The sequence below is a fragment of the Podarcis gaigeae genome, assembly GCF_964106915.1.
Source record: "Podarcis gaigeae genome assembly, chromosome: 1".
Lineage (NCBI taxonomy): Eukaryota > Metazoa > Chordata > Lepidosauria > Squamata > Lacertidae > Podarcis > Podarcis gaigeae.
The window spans coordinates 36,002,035-36,030,007 of NC_139678.1; the positions used below are offsets into that span (position 1 = coordinate 36,002,035).

General features: G+C 39.1%; 1 protein-coding gene across 4 annotated transcripts in view; it reads right to left on the minus strand.

The window, feature by feature from the left end:
- Positions 1-5,033: 5,033 nt before the first annotated feature.
- Positions 5,034-27,973, minus strand: part of SCFD1 (sec1 family domain containing 1) — a 40,433-nt gene continuing 17,493 nt past the window's right edge. For 3 of the 4 annotated variants that reach the window (XM_083743497.1, XM_083743495.1, XM_083743496.1), the window contains 15 exons: positions 26,982-27,121; positions 25,749-25,839; positions 24,783-24,856; positions 23,582-23,663; positions 19,071-19,167; positions 17,766-17,836; positions 15,739-15,818; positions 14,722-14,784; positions 13,794-13,869; positions 12,897-12,950; positions 11,502-11,554; positions 10,437-10,470; positions 7,520-7,585; positions 6,770-6,838; positions 5,034-5,257 (listed from right to left, as the gene is read on the minus strand). In XM_083743497.1, the coding sequence (XP_083599623.1) occupies positions 5,234-5,257; positions 6,770-6,838; positions 7,520-7,585; positions 10,437-10,470; positions 11,502-11,554; positions 12,897-12,950; positions 13,794-13,869; positions 14,722-14,784; positions 15,739-15,818; positions 17,766-17,836; positions 19,071-19,167; positions 23,582-23,663; positions 24,783-24,856; positions 25,749-25,839; positions 26,982-27,121 (1,074 nt within the window). In that variant the 3' untranslated portion in view covers positions 5,034-5,233. Of the gene's footprint in view, positions 5,258-6,769; positions 6,839-7,519; positions 7,586-10,436; positions 11,091-11,234; positions 11,555-12,896; positions 12,951-13,793; positions 13,870-14,721; positions 14,785-15,738; positions 15,819-17,765; positions 17,837-19,070; positions 19,168-23,581; positions 23,664-24,782; positions 24,857-25,748; positions 25,840-26,981; positions 27,122-27,973 lie in introns of all 4 variants that reach the window. The other variant, XR_014565406.1, reaches the window with a different exon arrangement.

The window sequence follows — 27,973 nt, forward strand, 5'->3', positions numbered from 1 at the left end:
TAATTCTATTTCTAAGCCTAAAAAAACAAAAAACAGAGTGTGAAGTTTTCATAAACTGGATGAAATGAATTGAATCCAACTCTTTTTTGAGACGAAGGCTTCCTTGAACTCCCTGTAATTTTTTTATTTTTTTTTGGCACTTCATCATGGCTGATGGGAGCTGCAGTTCGATAGCATCTAGAAGGCCACAGCTAAACCATGCCTATTTTGGTTAAAAAAAAGATCAACTTTTATGTGCTCCTATCTTTGGGGGAAGCTCTGTATTAGTTTTGGACATTCCATTCAGACTGTTTTGGGGGTCCTTTTCATAAAATGGCTGCAGTCTGGAAGCCACTTGGAAATGGTCTCACAAGGCAGTTTCCTCATGGAGTAAGCCAATAATCCATGCCTGGGTAAGGTCACTTCCTATGCGCCTCTAGCAAACAACATTGCAAAGGAGACTTCTCTCTGCTAGAGGTTCTTCTTTTTTTTAAAAGTAATATTTATTAAGGTTTTAAGGGTTACAAAAAACAAAAGTAAAAACACCATATTAAACAAAAGCAAAACAACACATCACAATAAGTAAAAGAAAAAAGAAAAACAGAAAAATACAATTAAAAAACACAGCAAATCTTCCCATAACTTATCTTTCATTTGCTTGTTTCCTTGCCCTCCTCACACCTCCCTTTTTTGTATTCTAGTTCCGTTAGCTATTTCAGCAAATCCTTTCCGTCTTTTCCAATTTTTGTCCTGTAATTTATCTTAATATTAATATAACTTTACTTTCCCTCCTTTCACCAATTAACAGTCTGTTTTTTTCTAAACCTTTATAACATTTCTGCTAAAGCCACATAACTTCATTCCAACATCCTTCTAACATTCATTAATTTTACAATGTTTCTGTAGATAGTCTTTAAATTTCTTCCAATCTTCCTCCACTGACTCTTCTCCCTGGTCTCGGATTCTGCCAGTCATTTCCGCCAGTTCCAGAGGTTCTAAATCTATTTAGACAGAGGTAATGGAAATTTAAATAGCAAGGTGTGTATGTTACGTCCTTATAACTCACCAGAGAGTCCTCTACACAGAATCAAATTCCCTCCCGTTATTGTTTCTGATCCCATAAATCACTTCAGGGTAATTTGTTTGAAAGTCATATTAGGCACACCTCAGGGACCTTGGCACAGAAAGTTTCCTTCGTAACCCTAAACTTCCCCTCAAACTTATTCTGAGACATAATTCCCATTTCCGTCCTTATTCTCCCCTAGCCCCATACATAGGGAAAAATGAAACTGAGTAACAAATCGGAGCATTTAGATCTTGATTTCTGTATTTTTTGAAAAAAACAAAACCCCATTGAATTCATAACCTGGAAAACCATGGTCCAGATTTTCTAGAACCCCCTTTCTTTTAAGCAAAGTCAAATATGCCTTGTAGTGGTGAGCCAGTGTGGTGTAGTGGTTAAGAGCGGTGGACTCGTTATCTGGGGAACCGGGTTCGCGTCTCCGCTCCTCCACATGCAGCTGCTGGGTGACCTTGGGCCAGTCACACTTCTCTGAAGTCTCTCAGCCCCACTCACCTCACAGAGTGTTTGTTGTGGGGGAGGAAGGGAAAGGAGAATGTTAGCCGCTTTGAGACTCCTTAGGGTAGTGATAAAGCGGGATATCAAATCCAAACTCTTCTCTTCTTCTTCTTGTATGACCACTCAGGAAAACATAACAGGAATGTCTACTTACCTAAAGTCTTCTAAGACTTCAAAATGAGACCTACTCTGCAACAGGCTGGAGCTGTCCATCAGAACTACCTACTGTCCATAGCAGCACACCTACAAGTCAGTGAATGAAACACCCACAACAGAATAAAGACAATACCTATTGCAACCATGGTGTAAGTGCCTATCTGAGGGGATGGATGATGCAATGGCAAACTCTGTCAGTTGCTCTACATGACTTAGAGTAATTTGTCGCACCATAAATGCTGGAGGCATTCAAAGTTTCGAGGTCTTGACGTTCACAACTGTCTCTGCGACCCAGATCTGTCTCGCAGGGCAAGCAGAACAAGGTGATTAGGCAAAAGTGAAGCAGCCATTCCAAAAGAACTTGCACTTGCCCCCAGCCTCACTTTGTATTTAGACTAACATAATCAAAGTCTGGAAGGGGCAAAGATAATCTAATGCCTTGAGCAACCTTCCTCACCAGCCAGCATTTTGCTTCTTCCTCCTCAATATACTGAATCTTCCAAATTTTACCATGCAGCAGCCAGAGAACATTAGTGAAGAATATTCCCAGTGCTTGAGGTAGGCCTGCTCAAATGTTAAAACAGCTTTAGATAGCTCAGTGCATTGTGCGATTTCATACATGGGAAATCCCCCCTTGGCAAAAGGATACAAACAGACTGACATGCAGAGGAATCAACTTGATTGGGGTGAGGATTGCTTTTCCAGCCCAAGAGCTGTAATTCCCTTATGGGCAGCCTTCAGGGGCCTGCATGCCAGCGTTGGGCAAAAGTTTCCAGAGGCAAAAGTGGGGGGCAAAATGGACGATTCTTACCTTTTTGCAATGAGCTATTCTAGCCATAGTCAGAGGTTTCTACCCTTCCACTCCTCACCCTCTTTCTAGAGAAGCAAAAGGCATTGTGATACGATGGTTCGAGGATCCATTCTAGCCATGCAGAATAAATCCAGGTTGCAGAGAGTCGCTGGTGAGAGGCATGGCCTTGGAAAGTTCCAAAGGCTGGGTAGAGTCCCGAAAGACCACATTTGACCCTAGGGCCTGAGGTTCACCATCCCTGAACTACATGCTTATCTTAAAAGCAAGATTGTCTCAAAATTTTGGCACCAGTCCATCTAACCTACTTCTGAATAACTTGGAACCAGGTTACGTTCAAGCTTGTTTTGTATAGCCCTGCCTGGTTAATCTGATCCTTGGGAGAGACACTTTTGGGCTCTATACTTCTGAGGTTTATTTTATGCCCACTAAGACGAGAACCTGTAGTGTGACAGTGCCTTTTGGCAGGCAATTACTGTATTGGCATTTATTTACCGGCATAAAACTCACCTGTTCACCCAGGCTTTCCTTGAAGGATTCACAGAATCATAGAATTGTAAGGGATCCCTAGGGTCATGTAGTCCAACAACCTGCAATGCAGAAATCTCAACAGGGTCCCCTATCCAGTTTGAAACTGCTTTAAGTTTGCAAATGTGCTGGGTTTTTTTTATTATTGCTGCCTCACTAGGAAGACAGATTCAGCTATGTTGAATTAATTTAATTGACTGACTTGTGATGTATTTTTTCATTTCTTTTATAAATGTAATCTTGTTGGTGATTTTATGCTGGCTCTGATAGCTTTCTTGATGCTGGTACAGAAAATCTTGCACATAAATAATTCCCAAGGGCAGCTTCATTTTCAAAATGCAAATTGTGATACCTAATTTCCCCAGGGTGATGAATGGCCTATGGAATCTGTATGTACATTTGTTTTAAATCTGGATTATCACTGCCTGTGATGGTAGGAGCATTTGGAGGGAGGGGGAGGGGGCAGTAAAGGATCTGAAGAAAATGACAAGAGGGATATGCACACTAGAAGGGTTATTTTATAGCCTTGGTAAAATGCTTGATATGTGTTTGATCTTACTTTAGACAATGTCAATACATAGAGCAAAGTAACTCATCATTATCAGTGAGACACACAGCTCCCCTTCTTCCTTCCTTCACAATTTTAGAAAGAGTGTCTGAATGGATTTTCATTCAAGTTTATATTGGAGTAAAATATGTGTACATTGCAATTAGAGATGCTGCAGGTTGTGATGTTCTGGTCTGGAAATCAGTTTGGTAATTTGGGATTGGAATTCTCCTGAATCTGGGGCTTGATTAAAATCCCAGTTTATTTCCCACCCATCAGCAAAATGGCTGGTGGGGAGGCAAAGAGTAATTCTTTCTTGTCCCAAGAGTTTTTAGTGGTGGGTTGCTATTTGCCCCCCCCCTTTCCCAGCCATTTTCAAGGCTGCAGAGCCCTTAAATCTGTATTAAAACTCAAGCACTTGGATAAATTCCACCTACACCTGTAATCAATAAAGTTGTGGTCATTTTTAATCGAGATTGTTGCCTGAGTTATTAACCATATATTACATGTAAACACTGACTGGGCGGGGGGGGGGGCACACTGAGACCAAAGGTGTCATGGGCTCTGAAGACACTCAAACTCAGGAAGCAAGGGAGAAACGTGCTAAGAGGAAGGCACACTTGACATATCCACACTGTGATCAACTCCCCCCCCCCCACCGGAAACCAATGTCCCCACTGTGGAAAGATGTGTGGATCCAGAACTGGCCTCCACAGTCACTTTCAGACTCATTGTTAAAACCGTGTTCATGGAAGACAATCTTACTTGGCTACGAGTGATCGCCAAAGAAGAAGAAGAAGAAGAAAGGTCTGCAACTAACACTCCAATGGCGTAATGGACTTCTGTGCTTGCAAATGAACTTTCTCTAGTGCTCCCTCCAGCCTCTGCACACCTTCAAAATCAGCTTCAGAGTGCTGGAGGACTGCTTGGAGCAGATTTTTGGGGCAGATAGCTGTAGAAGAAGTGGCAGTCCCATTGCACCTGTGGAACTCTGCGTGTGGGGCATCGGCAATAACTCACAGGTTATAGAATATAGGACTGGTAAATGTTCACATAGTACAGCAATGATCGCAGATCTCTCAAGACTCATTAGGCTGGTACAAAAGTCTCCCGCCCCCAGGCAAAATGAAGTGTTTCCATATCAAAGGCTTCTGAAGGTAAGAAGAACTGAAAAGCCACCTTGTACAAGAAAGATGAAAGATGAATGAATGATTAATAATCTATGCACCCGCAATTGAATGCCTTCACAGCTAGATAAAATTACACAGCTGAGCTAAAATGGAACATGTTCCTTAGGAGGGATCTGAGCTTAATTTATTCCAACAAATTAAATGAGAAATATTAGTACAAATTACATTCCAGATGCAATAGCCTACTGATAAATTATCACTTGAATTTAACAATATATAAACAAACTGAAGAAACATCACAGCAGGCAGAATCCAAGTGTTGTGGTTTATTTGATATCATTCTGCATTGTACTATGTCTTATATATATAGAAGTACAGAATATCCTTTAATAAAAATCATCAGTATAAGGGATCAGTTGAGGTTTAAATACTATGCACAGGTTAAGATGTTACATGTTGCCATGATCTTTTCTTCACATTTTGTCAAAAGGCCAGATAATCTTTTCCTATTTCTGTCCAAGTTGGGAAAGCTAAATATAAAAAGATAAGAAAAAAGATTACCCATTATACTCCAGTTTATAAGGAGAAAACTGACTTCATCCAAATATTGGGTACTAATGTATTACTAAAGAGAAACAAAGTAGGCACTATTTTCAGATTCAAAATAATTCGTTTTCTCAAGAATGTTTCATAAAATAGAACAGGGTTGAGGGATCTGTGGCTCTGCAGATGTTGCTGGACTCTCATCCTTAGACAGGATGTCCAATAGTCAGGGATGATAGGAGTTATATAGCAATATTTGGAGGACAATAGATTCCCCACTCCTGAAACAAAGGAATATTTTTAGTTAAGGAATGATTCTTCCCTGTGGGTGCACAGCCTTGTGCATGAAGAGAGGGATCCCTGCAGGATTTAAGAGAATCCCATTTGCCCTTCTCTCTTGAGCATGACAAGAGACAGCACAAATGTCTGAATGGGAGACCTGGATGTGTGTCATCTCCACATCATACTCCATCTCTCCACTTAGACAAGTTGCCTGGGTCAGATCTTCCATTTCCAAGATTTCCAGGGGATGAAGGCAAACCAATTTATTTTAAGTCCTACAGGGATTCATCTGCATGTAGGGTACTGTGTGCCCACAGACAAAAGGCTCACAGGGGGGAAACCCCAAAATAAACACCTAGTACAGTACAGGAGCGAATCATGCTCTCATGTCTTTGCAGAAGAACTCCATTACGGGTACCTGTTATGTAACAACAACAACAAATTTATGCACCACCCTTCTTCCAAAGATCACAGCATGGTTTAAAACATAAAAACTTAATACTCAGATATTACTTTGCTCTAATACTACTAGAAAAAGATTTAATATGCACAAAACACCTGGAAGGGGAAGTATGACCAGCAACGCTAACTAAGCCAACTGTTAAACCTTCTGACCATCAGGAGAGGAAGTTATTTTAGCACCGCTACATAGTGGAGGGAAGATAACTTTAATAGGGACACCACTTTTACTCGCTCCTGGTTTTTCTAAGGTGCTCTGCTTCACGCTGCCCTCCCTCCACAAGGGATGAGCAGACTGCTGTTGAGGAAACAAGTAGCAGCAGGGTAAGTAGAAGCAAATTTGAGAGGCTTGTTTTACACCGAGTTTCTGGTTCACTTTTCCAATAGGTTAGAAAAGACTTTGCAAATTCAATGGAGTTGGGGCTGGCCCGCCCAAAGCAACATCTGAGAGACTTGCATGCTGTTTTCAACCTAGCTGATAAATCGCCCCATATTAAGAAAAACATGCCTCAGAGAGCTGTGAAGTGTGCATGCAAAGTGTGTATTCTGCCTCCTCTCCCTCCCTGCCAGCTCGTTTCCTCTATAGAACTTCTGTGAGCAGTGAACATCTTGCCAAGCGCAATGAACCAACAAACTTGATGGGCCTTTCCTGGGTTTACAATGAATACCACAAATAAAAATACTTGCTGAAAAAAACTTTTAGTTGACTTGTGAATTATATTTTAAAATGCTAACTGCATTATCACTTAAATTCTTACCTGTTTTAAAAACTGTGCAGCATTAAAGAGTTCACTGCAGCCATATAAGACATGTTTACCTTGCTTGCCCTATGTGAGACAACACAGATTTCATCAAAACATTGCTCAATTTTATATTAAGAAGGCCATTCTACAACTTCAGATAATGGAGGTGTTTTTTGTGTGTGTTTTTTTTAAGAACTGGAGCAGGAAGAGAGCTCAGTTTCCCCCCATTGTCGTATATAAGCAAGTAACAACCAGAACAAGAATTTATTTATATGCCGCCCATCTGATTGTGTTGCCTCAGCCACTTGGGGTGGCTTCCAACAAATTAAAACACAGTAAGACATCAAACATTAATAGGCTTCCCTATTTAGCCTGTCTTTCTGTTAAAAACATTTTCAAAGCATTTTTAAAATGAACAATATAAATAAAACCATAAATTTGTGAATCTGCATTTCAACTCTCACTTGTGTTTCAAACATACCACAAAGAAACGTAATTGTTTGTGGTGGAAAGTTCAAGAACTGAAGAAATAAATCACTGACTTTACCATTATATAAATGCCCCAATTTATTAATTAAATGTGTGTGCTGCTGCCTTCCCATTTACTTCAATGGAGGAGGAAGCATGGTGCACATATATCTGTGTACACGTCCATACTTGTGATTAAAATGAAAAAGGAAGTCCACTTGTGTACTGCAGAGAGGCATGCAAAAAAATGCAAGAAGAGATATAATAATAAAAGAAACTCATAAAGTGGTAACATACCTTTACGTAATCAATAAGGTTTTGGTATTCAATGTAATTGCCTCCTCCAACTACAAACACAATTGCCTACAATGCAAAAACAAATGAAACAAATAATATTCTGTAGCTACTGCTGCATTCTAAGCTTGCTACAGAAAGAAGATACAAATTCGTCATATTTTTAAAACAGTTGAATTTGTGTTATTTGGATGAATTTCAGGGCATCAAAATGCCGAGTACCAAGAAAATACTCGGTTTGTGATGGTAGAAAGAGAACTTTTCAGCTGTTTAAACCTTTAGACTGCATCTCAAAATCTGGGCACAGCAATCCTATAATCCTGCCAAATCCTTTTGGGGAGGGTAAGATGGGGCACAAATGTGGAACCACTAATTCAGTGATCTACCTGCCATGGAGACCTTGGTATGCCCATGGAAAAGCTCTGTGGATGTAGTGTTCAATCCTGGGATTGGTCTTGAATCTGTTAAATCCAAAGTTGCTTTGCTCCTGTGGACCTGGATTTGGACCATTAACTATGCCAGCCTGAAGCAGTGCAGTTACCGTATTTTTCGCTCTATAGGGCGCACCGGACCATAGGGTGCACCTAGGTTTTTTTTGGGGGGGGGAAATAAGGGGAAAAAAATTATTTCCCCCCCGAGCCCCAAAGAGCAAAGAAGCCATGGATCCTGCTCAACCTCGCCATCGCTCCCGGAGCTTGATGGGCTGGGCGGGGGAAGGCCAAGCTTCCCCTGACCCCAGCCCCCAGAATGGGTTGGGGAGCGAAGGCGAGGAACTCCCGCCGGGCTCCGCAGGCTTGCGGATAGCTGCCCTAAGCCCGGGGTGCACAGCGCCGCGCTCCCCGGGCTGCAAGCACCTATCCGCAACCCTGCATAGCCCAGCGGGAACACTCTCTCTCTCTCTCTCTCGTGTGTGTGTGTGTGTGTGTGTTTTTAAAGAAGAAGAATCCCTGGCCTCTTCAAAATTTTGAGGTCAATGTCACCCTTATTACAATGTAAGATTAGCCACCCCTGTTCTAGAAAATGTATGATTACTGTGGATAAACTGTCAAATTTTCTTTTAATTCTCCAAAGCAAAAAATGTCCATCTAGTAACAAAACGTCAGTTTAAACACTCACTTATTTTTTTAAGTTACTACCACAGATGCTATTTATTATTGTGATTTTAATTACTTTTTTATTTATTTAAGGTATTAATATATTTCCCTTCATAATATTTATCTGAGGACAGAATGTGTTTTGATTTACACCTTATGGGACTTTTTATAGTGGAAATGCAGAATCACATTAAAAATAGATAAATATACAAACATATAAATCATGGGCTTCATCCGATGCTGTCCACCCTTGAAGACAACAGACTTCCACTTGCACAACGGGACTTCGCCTAACTCTCTTCCTTTCTTGTAGTCTCTTTCATGCCATCAACTCTGCTCTGAAGACCCTCTAGAGTGGATTTTATTTGGCAGGGTAAGTTTCTAAGGGTCCTCACACAGCGACAGATTGTGCCTCATGTATTTTGCCAAAGGCAGCTAATTATCCACACAATTTATTTTGCCATAGGGTTTAGATATTTTATTTTTGCAGTTAAGAGCATTGAACTATTTATATTTGATCCAATTCTAATTTAAAATAGCAGTTTCATGACAAAATAGTCATTTAACAGGAAAGTATTGAATAATATTTATTTCTTAAATATTTGCAGATTGCTTTTCTATTTCAGGGAAATACTCGACATCAATCAACATCAAAATAGTAAATTCATCTAAAAAATGATTACCACCATAACCATTTAAAAAAACACCCCAATAAATCAAAATTTACATTAGATAACATTTTAAAACACTGCAATTTTTACTGCCTGCTGGAAGAAGAGCAGAGAAGAAGCCCGGCAGGGCTCCCCTGGAAAGGGCATTCCATAACCTTGGCACCACAACACAGAAGGCCTTGTCCTCATGCCCACACTTCTGGAAGTGAAGGCGCGCAGCTGATGTAATATTCAATTAACTTCATTCTGTTTGACCATAATATTGGAGCTGTATATCAACATATTTAAGCTTAACCATTTCTACATTCTATTACAAAATATGATCAGAGAAGTCAAAACTGGTTTTTGTTCTTAGCAACATTTCCCTGTAAAAATAGGAATTTTGTAGGAAAGATATATAAGCAGTAGGAGTCAGAAACCCAGTCTTCTGTTTGAGAACTGCTTCTGAATTGTGCATCCCAATAGTGTTTTTCATGTGCTTTCCTTCATGTGTAATTCTCTATAGAGGAAAACCACTTACTGTTCAAACAAGACCATCAACTCCAATATTGTACCTGGGAAAGACTGGGAAGAGACTCTGAGCTTGCTCACAGCTCTTTTCCCCAACACAGAGAAGTGAATGACCAGACCAGGACCTTTAACTGATACTCCCAACATTAAAACCAAATACCGATATCTCCCTTGTGCAATATTGTCTGCACAGGGCTATTATGCTGGGACTGGGTCAAAGTTAGGAGAGAGAAAAAAGGTGCAGAATGTATGTTTTTAGTGTGTACCCACTTTCAGCAAAATGGTGAATTTTTTTTTTGAAGTTACGTTTTACATTGCTCCTTAGAAGTGACATTTTACATTTTAAATTGCTCATCAACCAAGAACCTAAACACATTTCTTTACAATTAATTTCTCCTAATATCTTAAGTAAATGTGTTTAAGGCCAGGGTGTTAAGAATGTTGGAAAAGATTAGCTTATGCTTACTTGACTCTTTGAAGATGAAAGGAGCTTACAATCGCGGCTGAATATCATTTAACAAAACTGTAATCACACTAATGATTTCATATAACGGGATCCAATTTTCTGTAAGGAGTGACCAACATCTATTATATTTAAAGCAAATGTTCATACCACTGATTTGGAGAAGTACGATCTGTTCTTACCTCCTGAAATGGATTTTTGTTTCTTGGAACTGAGCTGAAATAAATAAATAAAAACTTTATTGAAAGCTCAGTTATCTTTTAAACATCAAGCATTCAATATTCATAAACACCTTGAACTATAAAACAGGAGCGTTGGTCTTACCTAAAATGTGTTTGTGACTGGGTATTAATATTCCTCTAAGTGGGACTGTGTTCCTTCTCCTGTTTGCCAGGTTCAGGCTTGGGGCATTTGTGTAAAGGCTAACTCTTTGGTGACAATGCAATTAGAGAACCTGCTGCTCTAGAGGACTTCAGCTGACCTTTAGTGGTTCACAAGGCAGAAACTGCCACTGTTCAAGCTTCTAAAAAAAGTTTAAAGCTCCTAAAATCAATCGCATATTCTCAAACTAACCATTTCAGGGTTGTCAGGAACAGAACTTTCAGCCATCAAATGCTTGGATTAACAGGAATGTTTCAAAATTTCTCCTAAAAGTTCATAGTGAGGAAGACTGACACATCTTATTAGGGAGGGCATTCCACAAATGAGGGAATGTCAAAGGCCCTGTCATTGGTCACTGCCAACCAGGGAACCCTTAGTAGTGGGTCCTCTAACAGGGCCTCCTCTGCTGATCATAGGGCCCAAGATGGTTGATAATGAGAATGGCACTCAGTCACCTAAACCAGTGTTTCCCAACCTTGTGCCTCCAGATGTTTTTGGCCTACAACTCCCATCATCCCTGACCACTGGTCTTGCTAGCTAGGGATGATGGGAGTTGTAGGCCAAAAACATCTGGAGGCACAAGGTTGGGAAACACTGACCTAAACATTTAACTTAAACATTAGAAAAGCACATCCCAGAACACATGAGTTGTAGTAGAGTTCTGTTCAGACAAGAGAAATTCATCTTTTTCTCCTCTTTGTGAACCCTCAAAATCTTGGGCCAAGTGCAGATTTTGGCATGTGTACAGGAGGATCCAGATAAGAGAATGGTTTCTTTACTCTTTTATTTAATGTTACACAGACTGCACATTAACTATATTTCAAATGGCAGGCATCACACTTACTAAAATTACATGGTAAACTCACCTGTCACTGCCACGCAACATCTTAGGGTCAAAATACCTGTAGTCATCTGTTTCCTATTTAACAAGAGAAATCTTGGTAACAATTTATTGCTATGTTCAGTCCCACAAGTTTGACTACTGTGGCTTCTATTAATCCATTTCCCAACTTACAAATCTAGAAGTATTCATACATAAAAACAAACACATATGCTAGCAGCAACCAATATTCATTCAGTCACATTGGTAAAATACCTATGTTAGCTGCTACCAGCTGGTGGGTGAGGAGAAGAGGTGGCTCATGGGAAATTCACAACTCCCAAACTTTTCAAAATATACTACTTGCATAATATGTTCTAGCTCTGAAGCAATATATTAATCTAAAGATGTCACTAGTTTTAGATCTCACACTAGGTCCCCCAACAGTATGTTTTCCCCCCACATAGTAACCAAGATTGCCTGCTTTCTTTTCAAAAATGGCAATGAATGTTGAAATGATGCACCAGTCAAATTTATTTCAGCCCATGATTTACTAGTACTATTAAAGCAAAATAAGTTTGTTTTTAGAAAACGTGAGGCATCACATTTTTTTTATTTTTTATTTTTACTGTTGACATCATTATGATATGAAGGATTTTTTACTCCCTCAAAGACACTCAATATTTTTATTGGCAAATAGCACCAGTTTTTCTGTCTCTACTTTTACAGTTACTTTTATCAAGGAGGTTGAAGAAGAAATAACTCTCACTAGGCTATATTTTCCAGATTATATCTGTAGAATTAAAAAAACCTCCTCCCAAATGAATCCACAACAATTTTCAGAAATTTAGTTTATTCTTGTGCATACCAATGTACAAAAACTTCTGAATGGAATTATCTCATAGAGATTCATCTTGTAGGCCACCAAAACATGTGCCCTCAGTTGTGTTTGGGAGCTGTTTTTCATGATACAACCTCACAGATGTTGGTTTTTCTATAGTATTTACCACCTTGGTGGCATATTTGTGTGTATATCTACACCCACACAAAAAAGGAAAGGTAATGAGATGATATTGAAATACTTGTTGAAGTTTTATGTTTTGGTCAGCTTCATCATTCTGTTAAACTGTAAAGTGGTACATGCAGATTTACAGATACGATATGAAACACAACTTCTTCCTATAATGTTAAAATTAGTAGTAGTTCATGGCACCAAAATTGTGCATATCAGTATTTTTAAAAAATTATTAAATTTAATGCAGACCCTTCACTAGCAGAACCCAGAGTGGGTTACAACAATTTACAATTCAGTATTAAAAGCAGTTAACAAATTAGTCACAGGTATAGGGTGGATCTGGAAAACACACCTCAGGTTACAAAGGCCAGGGCAAAGGGACGTTATAAATAAATTCTAATGTGCAAGTTTGTTTGCTGTACTTACAGGATTGGACTTCATCTCCATAAGGTTGTCTAAAATGCGGGTGACAGGAAGATTCTATAGAAGAGAGTACTTAATTCAAGTAAATTGCAGAAATTGTTGTTCAATGTAGCTTAGGAATGAAACGGGCACAGACACAATTGGATCACTGTTCACATTGCTATTGGAGCCCTTCCTCATTTTAAAATGAATACAGTTGGCCTGCTATATATGCCTCTGCCATAGGAAAATAAGCACACACTATCTGAGTGTTTGTTCCCAGGGTAAAAAAGAAAAAAAAGAGAGGTGATTCAGATATTGCATTTATTTATTTATTTGGTCATTACCCATCCTTCACCCTGATGGAATAGCAATGGACATACCAGGTGGAACAGCACACAGGCGGTCTGGATATTAAGACTGACGGAACTGCGCCCAAGTTAGTAGCCACTGAACTTTGAGCCTCAATATTGGGAAAAGCAGCTTCAATCAGTTAGCCTGCAGCTTGTCTTAAAGCACCTGTTTTTCCCCCCTTTCAAAGCTCTCACTGGGTCCCAACTCATCTGCCACCCTCCTTCCTTGAGAAACAGTCAAGAAAGAGGAGGTATAATAAGAGGTAGTAGCATGGAGACTGATGGGAACAGACAAGTCTTCAGAGATATTCTGGAACTGCAGTAGATTATTCTTGTATCGCTTATCAATTTCTTTAAAATTCTAGGTGTCCCATATGAACTACTGTATGCCAAAGAGTTGCATGCAACTTAAGAAACAGTTTGCCCTTTTCTTTAAAGTTTCTTATTGGCAGTCCAAGAAATCTAACCCATGCTTTCTAGTTATACTGTGAAATATCATTGGTTTCAAATACTAGAATATGAACATGCTTAATGTTCGTCAACATAGAATCTACATTGTTAAACACACCTGTTGCTTTAGCACGAAATTCTTGACTCCTTCCATCACAAACTGGGATCCTGTATTCATGACACGTGAGAAAAGGCTAAAGAGCACATAAAGAGAAAAGGCATAAAGAGCACATCGAGCATGATTTTGTGTGCTTTCAGGTGTTAATAATAATAATAATAATAACGGTGAACTATACCATATGACGGTAAGAAACAGAAATTAAGCATCAAAGATATGAAGAACTGCCACCACTACCTTTTGTTCTGCTTCAGATTTATCTGAATATCATTTATTTTTTAATGCACCTTTTGTTTCTTTGTTCATTTTTTATTTTAACTGAATTTTTAAAAAAATATATAAAAAGAATTGAAAAAACCTGCGCGTGAAATATTTTACCACACTTCTATTCACTTAGGATATACACAATCAGACGATTAGCACCTTTTTTCTTTTTTTCGCATGGAAAAGAAATTTTGCATCTACTTTAACCAATGTAATGACTGGGAAGCTCTGTATTAAAAACAGTAGAGCGAGGGTTGCTGGTGGGAAACTGCCAAGCAGTGAAATCCTGAATCTTCAGCAAAGCTTCTGCATACCAATTCATACCAATACTGCAATACTGCATACCAATACTACTACTACTACTGCTACTATGAATCTGCTTTTGAATTTATTTTTCTGTTGCTTTTACATATATTATACAATTTCATTGCTACATAATATTCGTTGAATTTTGCTTCACTCTTTATTGTTCTAATAGTAAACCACTTTGGGAGTCCTTTGGAACCGAAAGCGCAGGGCAGTAAATTAAATAAATGAATAAATAAATAACCTAAGAGAAGTTAAACCTCACAGGCAGAAGTGATCAGAGGCAGCACTCAACTTGTTCCCAGTAAAAATGAAAGGCTTTTCAAGTAGCAGTAACAAAATGTACTTTGAAACTTACCCCAGAGACTTGGCTGCACTGTTTCCATACGTAGTTGGAGCTGAAGCCATCTTGGCAAAAGCTCTGTGAAATAAGTAAGTTAATATCTACACACTTAATTTATTTTCATCAGAACACTACTAAATCTACCAATTATACCATGAAAGAAGCATTAAGTTTGAAAATCTAGCCTTCCTAGTCATTTGAGGATGGAACTGCTCTTTACTTCACATCAGAAAGGTAACATGACTAACAATTAATAAGCACATACTACAAATAACACCTGTCTCCTACTTTACTACCTCCCAAATACTTCAGCTTTACAATTCACAAAAATAAACCATTTTGAAAGTATTATAGAGAAAATTCTGTGTTCAAAGCAGAACAAACAATTGCAATGCATGTTCAAAGTCAAAGGGGTCAAAGGGGACAGGAGGGAATAGCTTAAAATGAAAAAAGGTATTTTTCAGAAAGAATTGTAATAAACTTATCTATTACACTGACTATCATCCTGAACCTATAAAAGTCTTAGGCCAGTTTGTTTGGAAATGTTCTATTCTAATACTTTAAAATTTCTAACTAAGTTAGTTCTTCGAAGAAGTGTGCATGCACACGAAAGCTCATACCAAGAACTAACTTAGTTGGTCTTTAAGGTGCTACTGGAAGAAATGTTTTTTGTTTTGACTATGGCAGACCAACACGGCTACCTATCTGTAACTTTAAAATTTCTGTAATCACTATGAGGACACTTCTCCCCTAGAGACGTGACTAGGGTACTGAACAAAGTATGACTGCAGATGCTGAATCTGACTGCTGGTCCACAATTGTGAGAATCTGGGGCACTACATTTTTAAGCAGAAGAAGTTTTTAGTGTGCATGGTAGTATCTAATGCACTTTTTGTTGAATTGTTTGAGGGGAAAGAGGGGCAGGATGAAGTGCCCAGTAGCCAGACAGTAGACATTTTCTTGCAACTACAGGTCTCTCTAAGTTTTTGCAATATATAATTTCATTGCTTTATGAAAACAAAAATAACTTACTTCCATTGTTTAATGTAGTTTAAGGGACTAAGATTACACCCTGCATCTGTCAACGCTTTTTTGTATTGTTCCAGATCTGCCTAGAATCAAACAGGAGATTTGAGATGTGTTACATGTCTTCTAAATTTAGCAGTAAACTGCCACCATTATTTGCTAATAATAAATCTAACACTTTTACTTCAGGGCATAGAAAATCCTCATTATCTTCTAAACAATCATGAATACAAAAAGCACTGGATATATGCAGACATATTAACATTTCATTCAGAACAAATCATGCATGATTGCTATGAAAGTGCAAATTAAGAAGGGTGTTGAAATAAATGAACAAAAGCAATCATTGCCTTCTTTTACGCATCACTTGAACCTATGGTTAAGCTTCTTAACTATGGTTTAAAAGTGACATATGAACTGGGCCACTATCATATTGTCACCTTACAATCTTTGAGAAACTTAAGCCAATGTAAGTTTTTAAAAATATATTCCATGGCTCATTACATGAAAAATCAATCCATGGTACTCTCTGTACTATAGATTATATTCTGCTTTCAAATTTCAGGGGTGACTCCCTGCCATTATGTGGCCAAAGCAGCAGCACCCATGTAGATGGGAGATATCTATGGACTATAGGGAAAAAATCCTAAGGAGTTCAGAGAGAATGGTTTATTAAAGATCTGCAACGTAGCTCAGACTGAATACCACAGGTCAGGTTCTGAGTGGTTTACAACATTTCTGCAACATTGTCTAGTGGCATTAGACCCCTACTACAGGCTGGAGGACTGTGCTGAGATAGCACAGCATACAGCAGACCTGCAATGTAGTCCAATGTTCATATAACAGGTAAGAAGCGAGACTAGTTTGCATTTCCAGTAAAATGTTCCCCATACCTGGCAGGAAGCAGCAAAATTTCATCTATTTTACTTGCCCCCTCAGACCTTGTCCCAGGCTAATCAAGCAATCAGCTGTTTGAGGAGTCTCATGCTTCAATGACTTGTATGCAAACTGACTCCTTTTTCAAATTTAAAATAAAAAATGCATATTAAATAAGATCCAAGTTAGCATAAAAGAGGAGTCCTACATGTTACTCTTCTTTGTGCAGAATATTTTTTTTAACACGAGCAAGCATTCAAGTAAGGATTCTCCACCTGCAGGCTGAAGCACCTGATCTCACTGTGTGTGTCAGTCAGCTCCTATGAAATATACTTTAGAAAGGCTAGCATTAAAAAAGCTACACTCTTCCCTTGCTGTATTACAGGGTATGTTTCATGACGAATGCAAATCCAGAGACTCCTTGGCCATGTGGAAATAGAAAAATAATCTGCATTTTTAATACAGATTATCTTTAGTCACCTCAAATAATAATTATCCTAATTGACTTATTGCATTTTAAGCTATTTAAGCTGTCCTGGTAATATATTTATAGGAAGTGATCTAGAATTATTAAAAAATACAATAAATGCTTCCACTTTCCTGTCACTGCCAAATACGTATTTCTTTATTTCAAGAAAACACACCAAAGCTCCTCACAAATTTGGTTAGTTGTGACCAAATATTTGGCAACATTTCAGAATTTAGCTTCAAGTGTGGCGGCTGGGGAAGCTAGAAAGACCATATGAGTAAACATGTCTAGGACTGCATTGCCAAGCAGTTAACTTTTATAGAGTTCTTTCTTAGTGGTATAAAACACTTTCTTGAGATCCTCAATGTTGCCTACCTTTACTTTTCAGGACAGGGCATCTATGGACAAGAATTTTACACTTAACACACTGAAGTTGCTCTGTTTCTTTGTGCCCACAGAGGCAAGTGGTGAAACAACGCCTGCACATAGTATTGGAGCGAAAATAGCAGATTGCTTGTAAATCTCCTACGTTTAAACTCCAGAAGAACATGTGTCTGTCAACCTGACTCAGGCCTGCATTTTCTATGCTCTGTCTACAGCCAGTGCCACAGCATACTACCAAGTAAGAGCAAAACACTGGGAAGGATTCCTAATGAAATTGTGTGACCGTTTCATAAAAAATCCATACCTCAGAAGGACACTGTACACAACTTATGTAATATATAAGAAACAGTCGCATCTTGTCCTCTGCAGTTCCCGCTGAGGAAAGAAAAGTTCTGAATTAATTTTCTCTCTCTTAATAATCACCTGTGTAATTAAAAGCAAATCGGTATACAATTCATAGGCAGGAAGTAGAACTCTGAATTGTTTCAATGAAGTGAACTAAGTTTAGTAACATACAACAAAAGTTTTATATACAACTAAATAAGCAGCCTTTTTTTAAAAAAAAGAGTACTGTAAACAGTTAAAATCTTTGGTAGGGATGCTATGACACTTGTAATGTGGAATGATTTAGGATAATTATGGTAGTATAACAGATGGATAATGGTAAAAGATGCCACAAATTTAATCTTAAACATGGAATCCATGGAGGGAGAGAAGGAGGTCTGAAGGTTCAAAATAATGTTTGAAATGGTTATATTAAATATGTATAAAATTATTTTAAAAAATTATAATAAAAAATAAAAAGAATACTCGTGAAGCATGATATTAAGCCTGAAGTATGGGAAGTTGCCATCAGAGGAGGAGGATTTGTCAAGACAAAATTATCACTCTGGGAGTGTGACACAGCTATCACATCTCTGAAGGACTTTTCCACCAGTTGTTCCAAGTCAGCCTACTTGGCCTCAAGGGAAGGTACTTGTTGCCTGAGAGCCAGAAGCTCATTGAATCAAGGATACACCCACCACTTCTGTCCAGCAGGCAGATAGTAATACATGTGACATTCTGTACAATACACTGGATATCGCTCATCCCTGTTGTCTTTCAACCTATCTGTTTTTGTAGCCTATTGAAATAGTTTTCTAGGGAGCTTAGAATTTGTTAGTTCATAAAGGAGAAGGGCAAAGTAGTCTGCCCTAGCCTTCTCATCTTGCAACCGAACTCGCCTGTTACCTTGGCTTGATGCTTTGTTATCGGGGTTAAGATGCTGAGCTAGCTGAGGTTCTTTATAGCCCTGGCTAGCATCCTCTACTTGCTGAAGCAATTGGACCAGGAGTTCCTGAGACCTACCCTTTGACCCTTAGTTGTATGCTGAATGTGCAAACTTTAGAAGACTGGCCAAATTTTAAAAGGTAAGACATTTAAAAAATATAGCAAACAATATCATACGGTGATATGATATTGCGTATGATATGATATCCGACCAGCAGCGGCATTTCAAGTTCCCAGGCAGAAAGTCTTTAATAGCATGAGCTTGTTTATATGGCAACAATTCTCAGAATGTTATGAACAGAAAGAAACTTTATAGTAAATTATTATTATTTTTACTTACCATCAGGATCAGAAATCATGTCCAAAAGTGATTTATCCAAGGTGGACTTGCTCATGATTTTTTCTTCATATTCAAAATACAAATCTAGTTTCCGTGTCTTTAAATTAAATAAAAACAAATTTGTTGTTAGAATATCATTACTGCAGTAGATTTGATTAGCTACTTTTAATATATGAAACTGTTCATATGGTGATTTTCCTCAGCCCGGGATAACCTATGATTAGAGATTGGAAGCAGGTCTCAGAATCATATTTGTACAATCCTTCTTACAGTGGGAGAAAAAAAGTCTGAATAAAGGGAGCCAACATTCAAATAATCACACAATATGTTAGGTTGGTCATTCTCTTCTTCCCATGATCAGAAGTGAGAAAGTAGCATTCAAACCTGTCTTAAGACCTGTATTTATATAACATTTATATGCTATCTTTCTTCCATGAAACTCAAAGCAGCATACATGAAGTGCCTAGGTAGTCTCAAAACCAAGCACTTATCAGATTCAAATGTGCTCATCTTCAGCAAGGTTGCTATACTATGTGCCTTTAGACTGTGTTCTGGGGTCTTTGCTATAGTAGTACACACATTCTACTCATGTAAAAACACTAGGCAGGCCCCACAAATAAACCAGAGATGCATTTTAAATAAAAGCACACATTCTACTCATGTAAAAACACCAGGGAGGTCCCACAAATAACCCAGAGATACATTTTAAATAAAAGGACACATTCTACTCATGTAAAAACATGCTGATTCCCGAACCGTTCACGGGCCGGATTTAAAAGGCGATTGGGCTGGATCTGGCCCCCGGGCCTTACTTTGCCTACCAATGGTGTACACAAGTGCAAAATGATGCATTTTGAGGCAGAAAATCTTCATTTTATATATACTCTTATGAGGCCTGAATTGGCGGTGACTGACCAAAACGAGAGCTTGATGAAGATGTTGGTTGAGTGTGTGGCAGCTGTGAAAAAGGTAGCCCAGAGTTTAGTGCTATGCAAGAGACAGACAAACAAAATGACTTTCTATAAGGGCCTTAGCCCTCTGTAAAGCAAAAAAGTACTTGAGGGCCACCGTACAGGGGAAGGTGCTAATTGTTCTGCAAACATTTCAGGTCTTTAACTATATTCACATATTCTATGATGCTAGAGTAGTATTTGTCCAATAGTCACAATCCTTCTGTCAAACTATTTGTTCTATTAGATCTTAAAATAAACTTGTAGAAAAAGTCACATATCTACATTATTGTTTTTGGAAATACTATAAATCCATGAAAAAATCCAACAGAAATCAGAACCACAATTAGATTAAAATAAGGAAATACTATACACCAAGACTTCAACCATGCACCCACTGCTAATGCTTAACTCTCACTGAAACTAGTGGGAAAGAAAAATGCGTAAAGGTGCCTAGAACAGCAGTATAAGAATGTTTCCAATAAAATGACAGCCTTTTTAAGAACAAAACAAAACAAACCCTATTTTGGCTATGATTATTAGTTGCCAAACTCCTAACAGCTTAAACAATTAACCTAAAACAAGGTTTCTTTTCTTCTAAGCTTTACCAATAAATATTTGCTAATCCATCCTGGGAAATACTGGTGTGTTCTTTCCAGAATTTTTGCTCAACACTGAAATATGCCAAAAAACTGCCAGGTTCCATGAGCTGGTGATTAATCTCACAGTTCCTCTTGCTGTGCCTTCGAAAATGATCTAACGCAATGTGGAAAGCAGCTGCAAACTGAATCTAAAAATACCACTATTACACATAGTATGATTTTAAAATTACTTCTCAGATAAAGTACAAATGATCAGATCAGGTAATACTACACTCTACGAAGTAACACCCTTTAAATAAGTCTTTGTAAATCTTTAACTGCAACTCTGTGCCCAATTACTCTTCTCTAAACTACACTGACGTCAAAAGGTATGTGTGTGTGTGCATGCGTGCACATATATGTGCAGTCTTAAGACATAGTCTAATCCAAATACTTTATACTAAAGGGTTTTTACCATCAGAGCCTTGTGCCTCCTTCCCAACGCCCAGTGCCTCCAGCTTTGGGAAGGCAGCATGAGGGCTAGGGGAGGGGAGGTCAAATTTTGGCCTTCTCCTCCCCCTTGGCACGACAAGGCCCGCAGGTTCCATGCTTAAGTGCTCTTGCGGCCCACTTGGTATGAAAAGTTGGACTGCCCTGAGTTCGATGATAGATCTGTCTTTTATTTTTCTTTAATAATCTCCCATCTTGAGACAGAAAGGGGACACACTAATACTTTATTCTACCTCTGCAGTGTCAAAAGCATCCACTTCAGAAAGGACATCAGATTTCTGTGCCTTGGAAGTGGGAGACAGTCAACCATGCAATTATTTCCAAACCACATCCTGCCTTGGAATTTGATCGAAGTTCAATGTAAAATGCTGCTGTCAATGACCTGCCACCACTTTCCCAGAAAAAAAAAGGTGACAAATAAGGCATCAAATAAGGACTCAACGTCACCCACTGCACATTTGACTTCAATCAAATTCTATGGAAATACTGCACTCTTATTCAGATCTCATAAAGCTGTCATGAAATGTTCCATGTCAAACACTGCAGGGGGAAAAATGATATTGCTGTCAAATCCAGAGATGGGGAAATAGTGTGTAAATAATAAAAATTATTTCAATTAAAATTACACTAATTAGGTGCATTGCTGAAGGTGGGTATTAATCCATGGTATTGTTTTGGGTTACATAGATTGGGCAGCTGGTGATCACAAATTTTCAAAATTCAACCGACGTAAATTATTCTTTGTGAAGTTATTCTCAGGAACCAATAAGCTTTTTAAAAGTAAAGCAGTGGATAAAAATTGCTTGGGTTAGCTATTTCTGATACTGTAGTTGTTCTCTTAATAGCAGCATGATATACAGGCATGGCCTTCTGCTTAAACATTTTCCTCTCTTTTTTTGTTCGTAAGATGAGAATATGATCTGGCAGAATACCAGCTTGTGTCTAGGATCATTTCTGAATAAGATAAAAATAAGTTTCTTATTCATTTTTATCAAACATGAGATGCTGTAGCTGTTTCAATTTTTGTTAACACTGTACATTCCAAAAATGTAGCCTATAAATTGACAACACAATGATATTCTCTATTAAAAAATGAAAGCTAGAACTTTAAAACTGGCTATGTTTTTCCACCTGAAGAATGAGCCCTGCTTTAAATAATAGAACCAGGATTCCAAAATGGAACTAATGTATCCCTTCAGAGTCCTGAGAAAACAACCTTCATTTTACGGTACAGTGAACGCTCGGGTTGTGAACGTGATTTGTGCAGGAGGCACGTTTGCAACCCCCAGCATCCGCAACCCGCAGCGCCGTGTCTGTGCATGTACGGGTTGCAATTCGGCGCTTCTGCGCATGCACCGAAAACCGGAAGTAACCTGTTCCAGTACTTCCGGGTTCAGTGCAGTTCGCAACCCGAAAACGCCCAACCTGAAGCATCTGTAACCCAAGGTATGACTGTACTCATATTTTTAGCTCTAGATTGAAGATGAGCGATAGTACTTTGCCTAAGGTCATGTAGAGTGTTTGTGGCTGATAGGAAATTTGCATTAGTCTACCACTTATGCTATTGGCTGCCAAACTGCACCAGTTCTCAAAAATGTTGAAGGTGATGGTAGTAGCTGCTAATGATTCAGAATGTCATGAAGTGGTGCGAGCAAGTACTGCTGGGTGGGGCCCCTTAGGCAGGTGGTAACAATTACGTCTCCCAAAGTGGGAGCATGTGATGGGGCTGGCTGGTTGCCTGCATTCCCCAGCCCCTATAAATCATCGAGTTAACCTGTCGGGGGCAGGAGAGAACATGCCGTTTATTAGATTTGTTGTTTGATGCCCTGTAACTTTTGCCAAGGAAGAAGCCAATAAAGCCTGGTAACCCGCTCAGTGTCTGCGTGTAATTGATGAGTAGCCTGGAGGGATGAATTGGGGAGCCGACTCCCTCCATGACACAGACAACTATGGTTAAGTTTGCACAGCGAGGAAGTGGCACATCATTGCCTATCCATGTAGACCGCAATATTTGATACTGACAAGTACATACAAGCAGAATTACACTCCTCACTCAAGGCACTTAGGATGAATCCAGCTCAAGCAATTGTTCACTATAACAGCTCTTATCTACTGTCTCTCTTCTCATCAAGAATCTCTGCTCTCTCAGTTCCCCCCCCCTTACTCATAATAAGGCTTCATCAGTGGCAGCACCACAGCTATAGGAATAGCCCCTTCCCCAAAGGAAGCATAGCAGATCATTTCAGTGGTTCGCTTAAGCGCTCTGCAAAAATGTTAATTTTTGTCTGGCATTTTAATTTGATTGTGATAGATAGTATCTTTCTTGTTCTTTTTGCTGTTAACTTACTTGTTCCTTCTTCTAAAAATGAAGTTATTGCAAATGTTTTACAGAAGAACACGGATTTCAGAATATTTAGTATGTTAGAAAGCTTCATGATTAATGAGCTTCAAATAACTCTATTTTCCATACCTTTATGTGTTCCAGAACAGCTGTTGCCACATTTGTATGAAGATCTATGAGCCTCTTCTTTTCTAGAAGCTCTGGAAGAGAGCTGAAGAAATTACATACAAACTAACTGTCCACACTATGTAGTCCAATTCAACTCCATATTTAGCAACCCAAAATATGATATACATATGAGGGAACAATATAATACTTTTGAGAGACCGTAGTACGCTTAAATCAGCAGCTTCTGAGATACAGGAAATGGATATCCAAAACAAGTTTAGGTTCTCTGTGCCAAGACACACTTTAGACCACCAGCCTTTTCCAGCCTGGTATTCTACAGATGTTTTGGATGAAAACTCCCATCAACCTCAGCCGACATGACATCACGAAGGACAGAATTGTAGTCCAAAATGTCAGGGGGAACCAGGCTGGGAAAGGCTGCCTTAGGCCCTACCTTGCTCTACTCACTGGCTCTGTGATAAGAGTTCCCAAATATGTGACTTGGGGACAGTGGGTGGGGAGGAACTTGACTGGAACCACCAGCTACTGAAAAGTTTTAAATGTCTCTAGGAGTTTCCACCTATAAACACGCACCTGTGAGATCTGAGGCCTTTGGTCACTTCGGAAGCAAGCTAATAATAACAGTACCACCAGAGAAGAGATATGGAAGGCAAACACACAGGCAGGCAGGCAGGCAGGCAGGGAGGAGGGAGAACAGGCAATTTCAGCGGGCCATACATCGAGGCTCCCTGGCGACTGCCAGCATAGCGCAGGCAGGAAGACAGATGGGAGTGAAATGTGCTGTGCTGGCAGTGGCCAGGGAGCTGCGATGCATGGCAGCCTCAAAAAGTCTGAAACCGGTATCACAATCTGAACTTCATACCAGTTTCAGACAAAGAATCGAAATGTCACCCAGCTCTAGCACAGGATCAGGATACTGGATATGTAAATCCTATTTCTCTGCCCCTCAGCAAATGTTACAAGATGTAATCTGCAGTGGTATGATTTCAATAATCAGACTTCCTAATCTTCCCAGCCTATAATTTGGCACCCATGTTATCTTATATCATTGGGCTACACTAGTGTGTCACAGTGTTATGCTTCTACTATGGAACATACTCTGGAGAGTCAGTCAAGTATCCTTAAAACTGAATAAGAAAGAAAACTGATTAAATGACAAGTCTTTTGCAAGCACTTAAGAATGCTTCAGTAATATGCTTACCTAACAGCTGAAGTTAGCTTAGCTGTGTTATCAGAAAGCATACTTATTGCTCCTTCATCTTCACCTTCTAGTCCCTGGGAAGAAAAATAATTTCAAAAAAACAACCACCATATATACTTGAAGAACAAAAATATGGTGAAAATCCAGTTGAAATATTGAACTTTATAACAGAAGAACCACAATTCAATTTTACACAGGTTTTGAAGAATGATAAATCTAGGTCTACTGGTTTATATATTTGTTTCATAGAATTTATATATCACTTAACTGGAAAAAGAATTTCAAAGCAGTTCACAAAAAGGATTGAAAATACTGAAACATTTTCAAGTCTCTTCTGTGAATAATGGCCCATGGCTCCCTAAAATATGATTACCAACACAATGGGTGAATGCAGACTTCCAACAAGCCCTCTGCCAGACCTTAAAATTACCTCAAAATATAGAGATATTGTTCACTGCTTTCCTAGTGTTGTTGGCAGCTGTCTGCATCAAAAGATACAGTGTGCCTCCAGGGATGAAGTCAAACCACAGGAGAGTACCAGCACCTGCTGGGGGCTGCAGAGACCAGTAACTTGTAACTGCTGCCTCCTGTCTCCTCCAGCACCGAAGGGATTTCTTTGGGGTACAAGCCTGGACAGTGTGTATGGAGGTCCTGGGCTGCCCAGATGAGACGACCCCCCCTCTCAGCCCCGCTGATGTGGTCCAAAGGAAAGCAGAGCAATACATCTGGCACAAGCTTGGTTGCAGGAGTTGTTTTCCATGCATCTCTTAAAAGTGCAACCTTTTTAGAGGTTTAAACTCCAGTCCTAATAGGGCTGTGCTGCATTGCCTCTCAAGTCCTCCCAACTCCCCCTTCCTGTGCATTTACTTCCTGGAAACACCCAGTACATTTCTTGAATGTCAACATTTTAAAGCACTGTATAAATTCCAAGAATAATATTTTAAGTTAGATATAAGCAAATCTTACCATTATACTTTTAAGCCTCTTGACTTCATCTTCCTGAGCTCTGTAAGTTTCTAGCTCTTGCTGAACCGACTCGGCTACCTCTGGGAAAGGGCTAAAGAGATTATGTAGGCACTGTTTAAATCTACATTTTAAATTAACACAGTCTGTAAAAAACCCGGCTTCCATAGTCCTTTATTCACTTTCATTCAGCCCACCAACCCTTCATCGCAAACACACCTGGGGCTGCACACAGTAACTCAGTACCCTTCTCTTTTCTCCTTGTTAAAACTGTTTTTTTTAAAAACGAACCCTCACTGTCTCTCCATCCCTGCTTTACTCAAACCTCAATTTTCTTCTCAGTGTCCCTCTGCCTAACTTCTGCCATTGTTTGAGGAGTCCAGCAAGAAGGACACTGAAAATTGGCTGTTTTAAACCTCTTCTTCTTCTATTCCTCAGCTGCTTCATGTGAGAGAGATAAACAATGTGAAGCCTTCAAACATTTCATAGTAACTTCCCACAATTACGTATTTCACTTCTCGTACCCTGTGTTGTCTTCGACATGACGGTCTAGATTCAATGTAGTAATTTAGAAGATATTTTATTAACAAGCAAACACCAATCTATGTGTAACACCCATCAAGTGACCTTCGTCTTCTGTAACTGAATAAGCTAACTGACAGATTTGCTGTTAAGATTTTATTCATCTTAAATATAGAGTAACATATATCATCATGTTGTGTAAAGAAGGCTGCAAAACTGGAGAGAGGAGGAGGCATGAAAATGGGAGTGGTCTGTGTGCAAGGGAGAGGAGGGTGGAGGAGGAGCAAAGGGGGCTAAAAAGGAGGGAATAAGAGGAATGGGATTGAAGCAGGGGCATGAAAGGGTCTGTAGAATAGAAGGGGGTGGCTTCATAGACAGGCAGAAGGTGAAAAGGCCGCTTAGTAGTTGCAATGTGTGGGATGAGAAAGATGCAAGAGATTACTATGGGGGTTATTTGTATTCAAGGAGAGTTGAACAAAAGGAAGTTGGGGTGAAGGTGAAAATGAGTGCAAAGCAAGCCTGAAGAAGAGAGATGTGGCTTTGGAAATGGGGTTAGGAAGGTGAACAGTGACCTCCGTAATGGCATGAGGTGGGAAGGGGTTTGATGTGGTGGGGAATGGCGGAGAGATTGGTAAGTGGAGTTAGCAGGGGCAAAGCCCCTAGTTAGTAATAGACCTTGAAGCAGAAGTAGTTAATTTAAAATATCCAGCTTACCTTCCTTTATGCTTCTGCCAAAATTTATCAGCTGCAGTTAAATCATATGACTTTTTATTTTTTTTCTTTGGTCTAGCACCTGCTGGGGAATTTTCCATTCCTGAGGACTCTTCCAAAACAACTCTGTTCAAATGAAAATCCTTTAAAGAAAATTATATGGATTAAACATTTTTGCCTGCTGCCCCACAATGGAAAGCAGAATATTCCTAATTCAAAATGGGATTATAAAAAGGGCAACTGTTGAATGTGATTCTGAATATGCAGAGCAAATGAAATCTCATATTCTTTCTATTAAATACGACATTTTAAACGCTGCCTCAAATTGTGCTAGTTTACTTGTAGTCTACTCTTTGTACAAAAGCTTAAGAATAGATGATATTATTATTATTATTATTGGCTTTTTCCATTGGGCAACTGTTGCAACTTCTGAATATTACAAAACATTATTTGGCTATGTTTCTGCAAAACATTCAGACGCTTTTTAATTTGCCTCCTTCCTCTTTTGTTCTGAGAATGCCCAGGCAATCCAAGACAACCTGGGAAATGGGAGGGGTGGGGATGGAAGAAAATATACATTGAAAGTGAGAGAAAATAAGGTTCTCCTTTTTCCTTGCTGTGGATTACCCTCTCATCCTCTGAACTGGAGTCTCCATTGTATGAAGAACAGCTTGGAGATGGGATAGAGAAAAGAGAGACAAAGGGAGTTCTTTAATTTTGCCCACATCTATCTCCTCTCATTCCTGGAACCATTTCAGGCAACACAAATGAAAGGCACCTCTGGGTTATTATTATTATTCAATGCATTTACACCCCACATTTCCTCACACAGTTGGTGTTTGGGAATTAAAAATGGCATCTCCCTAGAAGCTGCAGCTACCAGTGTTTCTTACTTTTAAAAATAATGGCTAAAGGTTAGTAACTGTCTTTACTGTTCTTTTTCTCTGCCTAGCAAAAAGTCAAAATGGAAGAGTCACACATTATATTAAGCACTA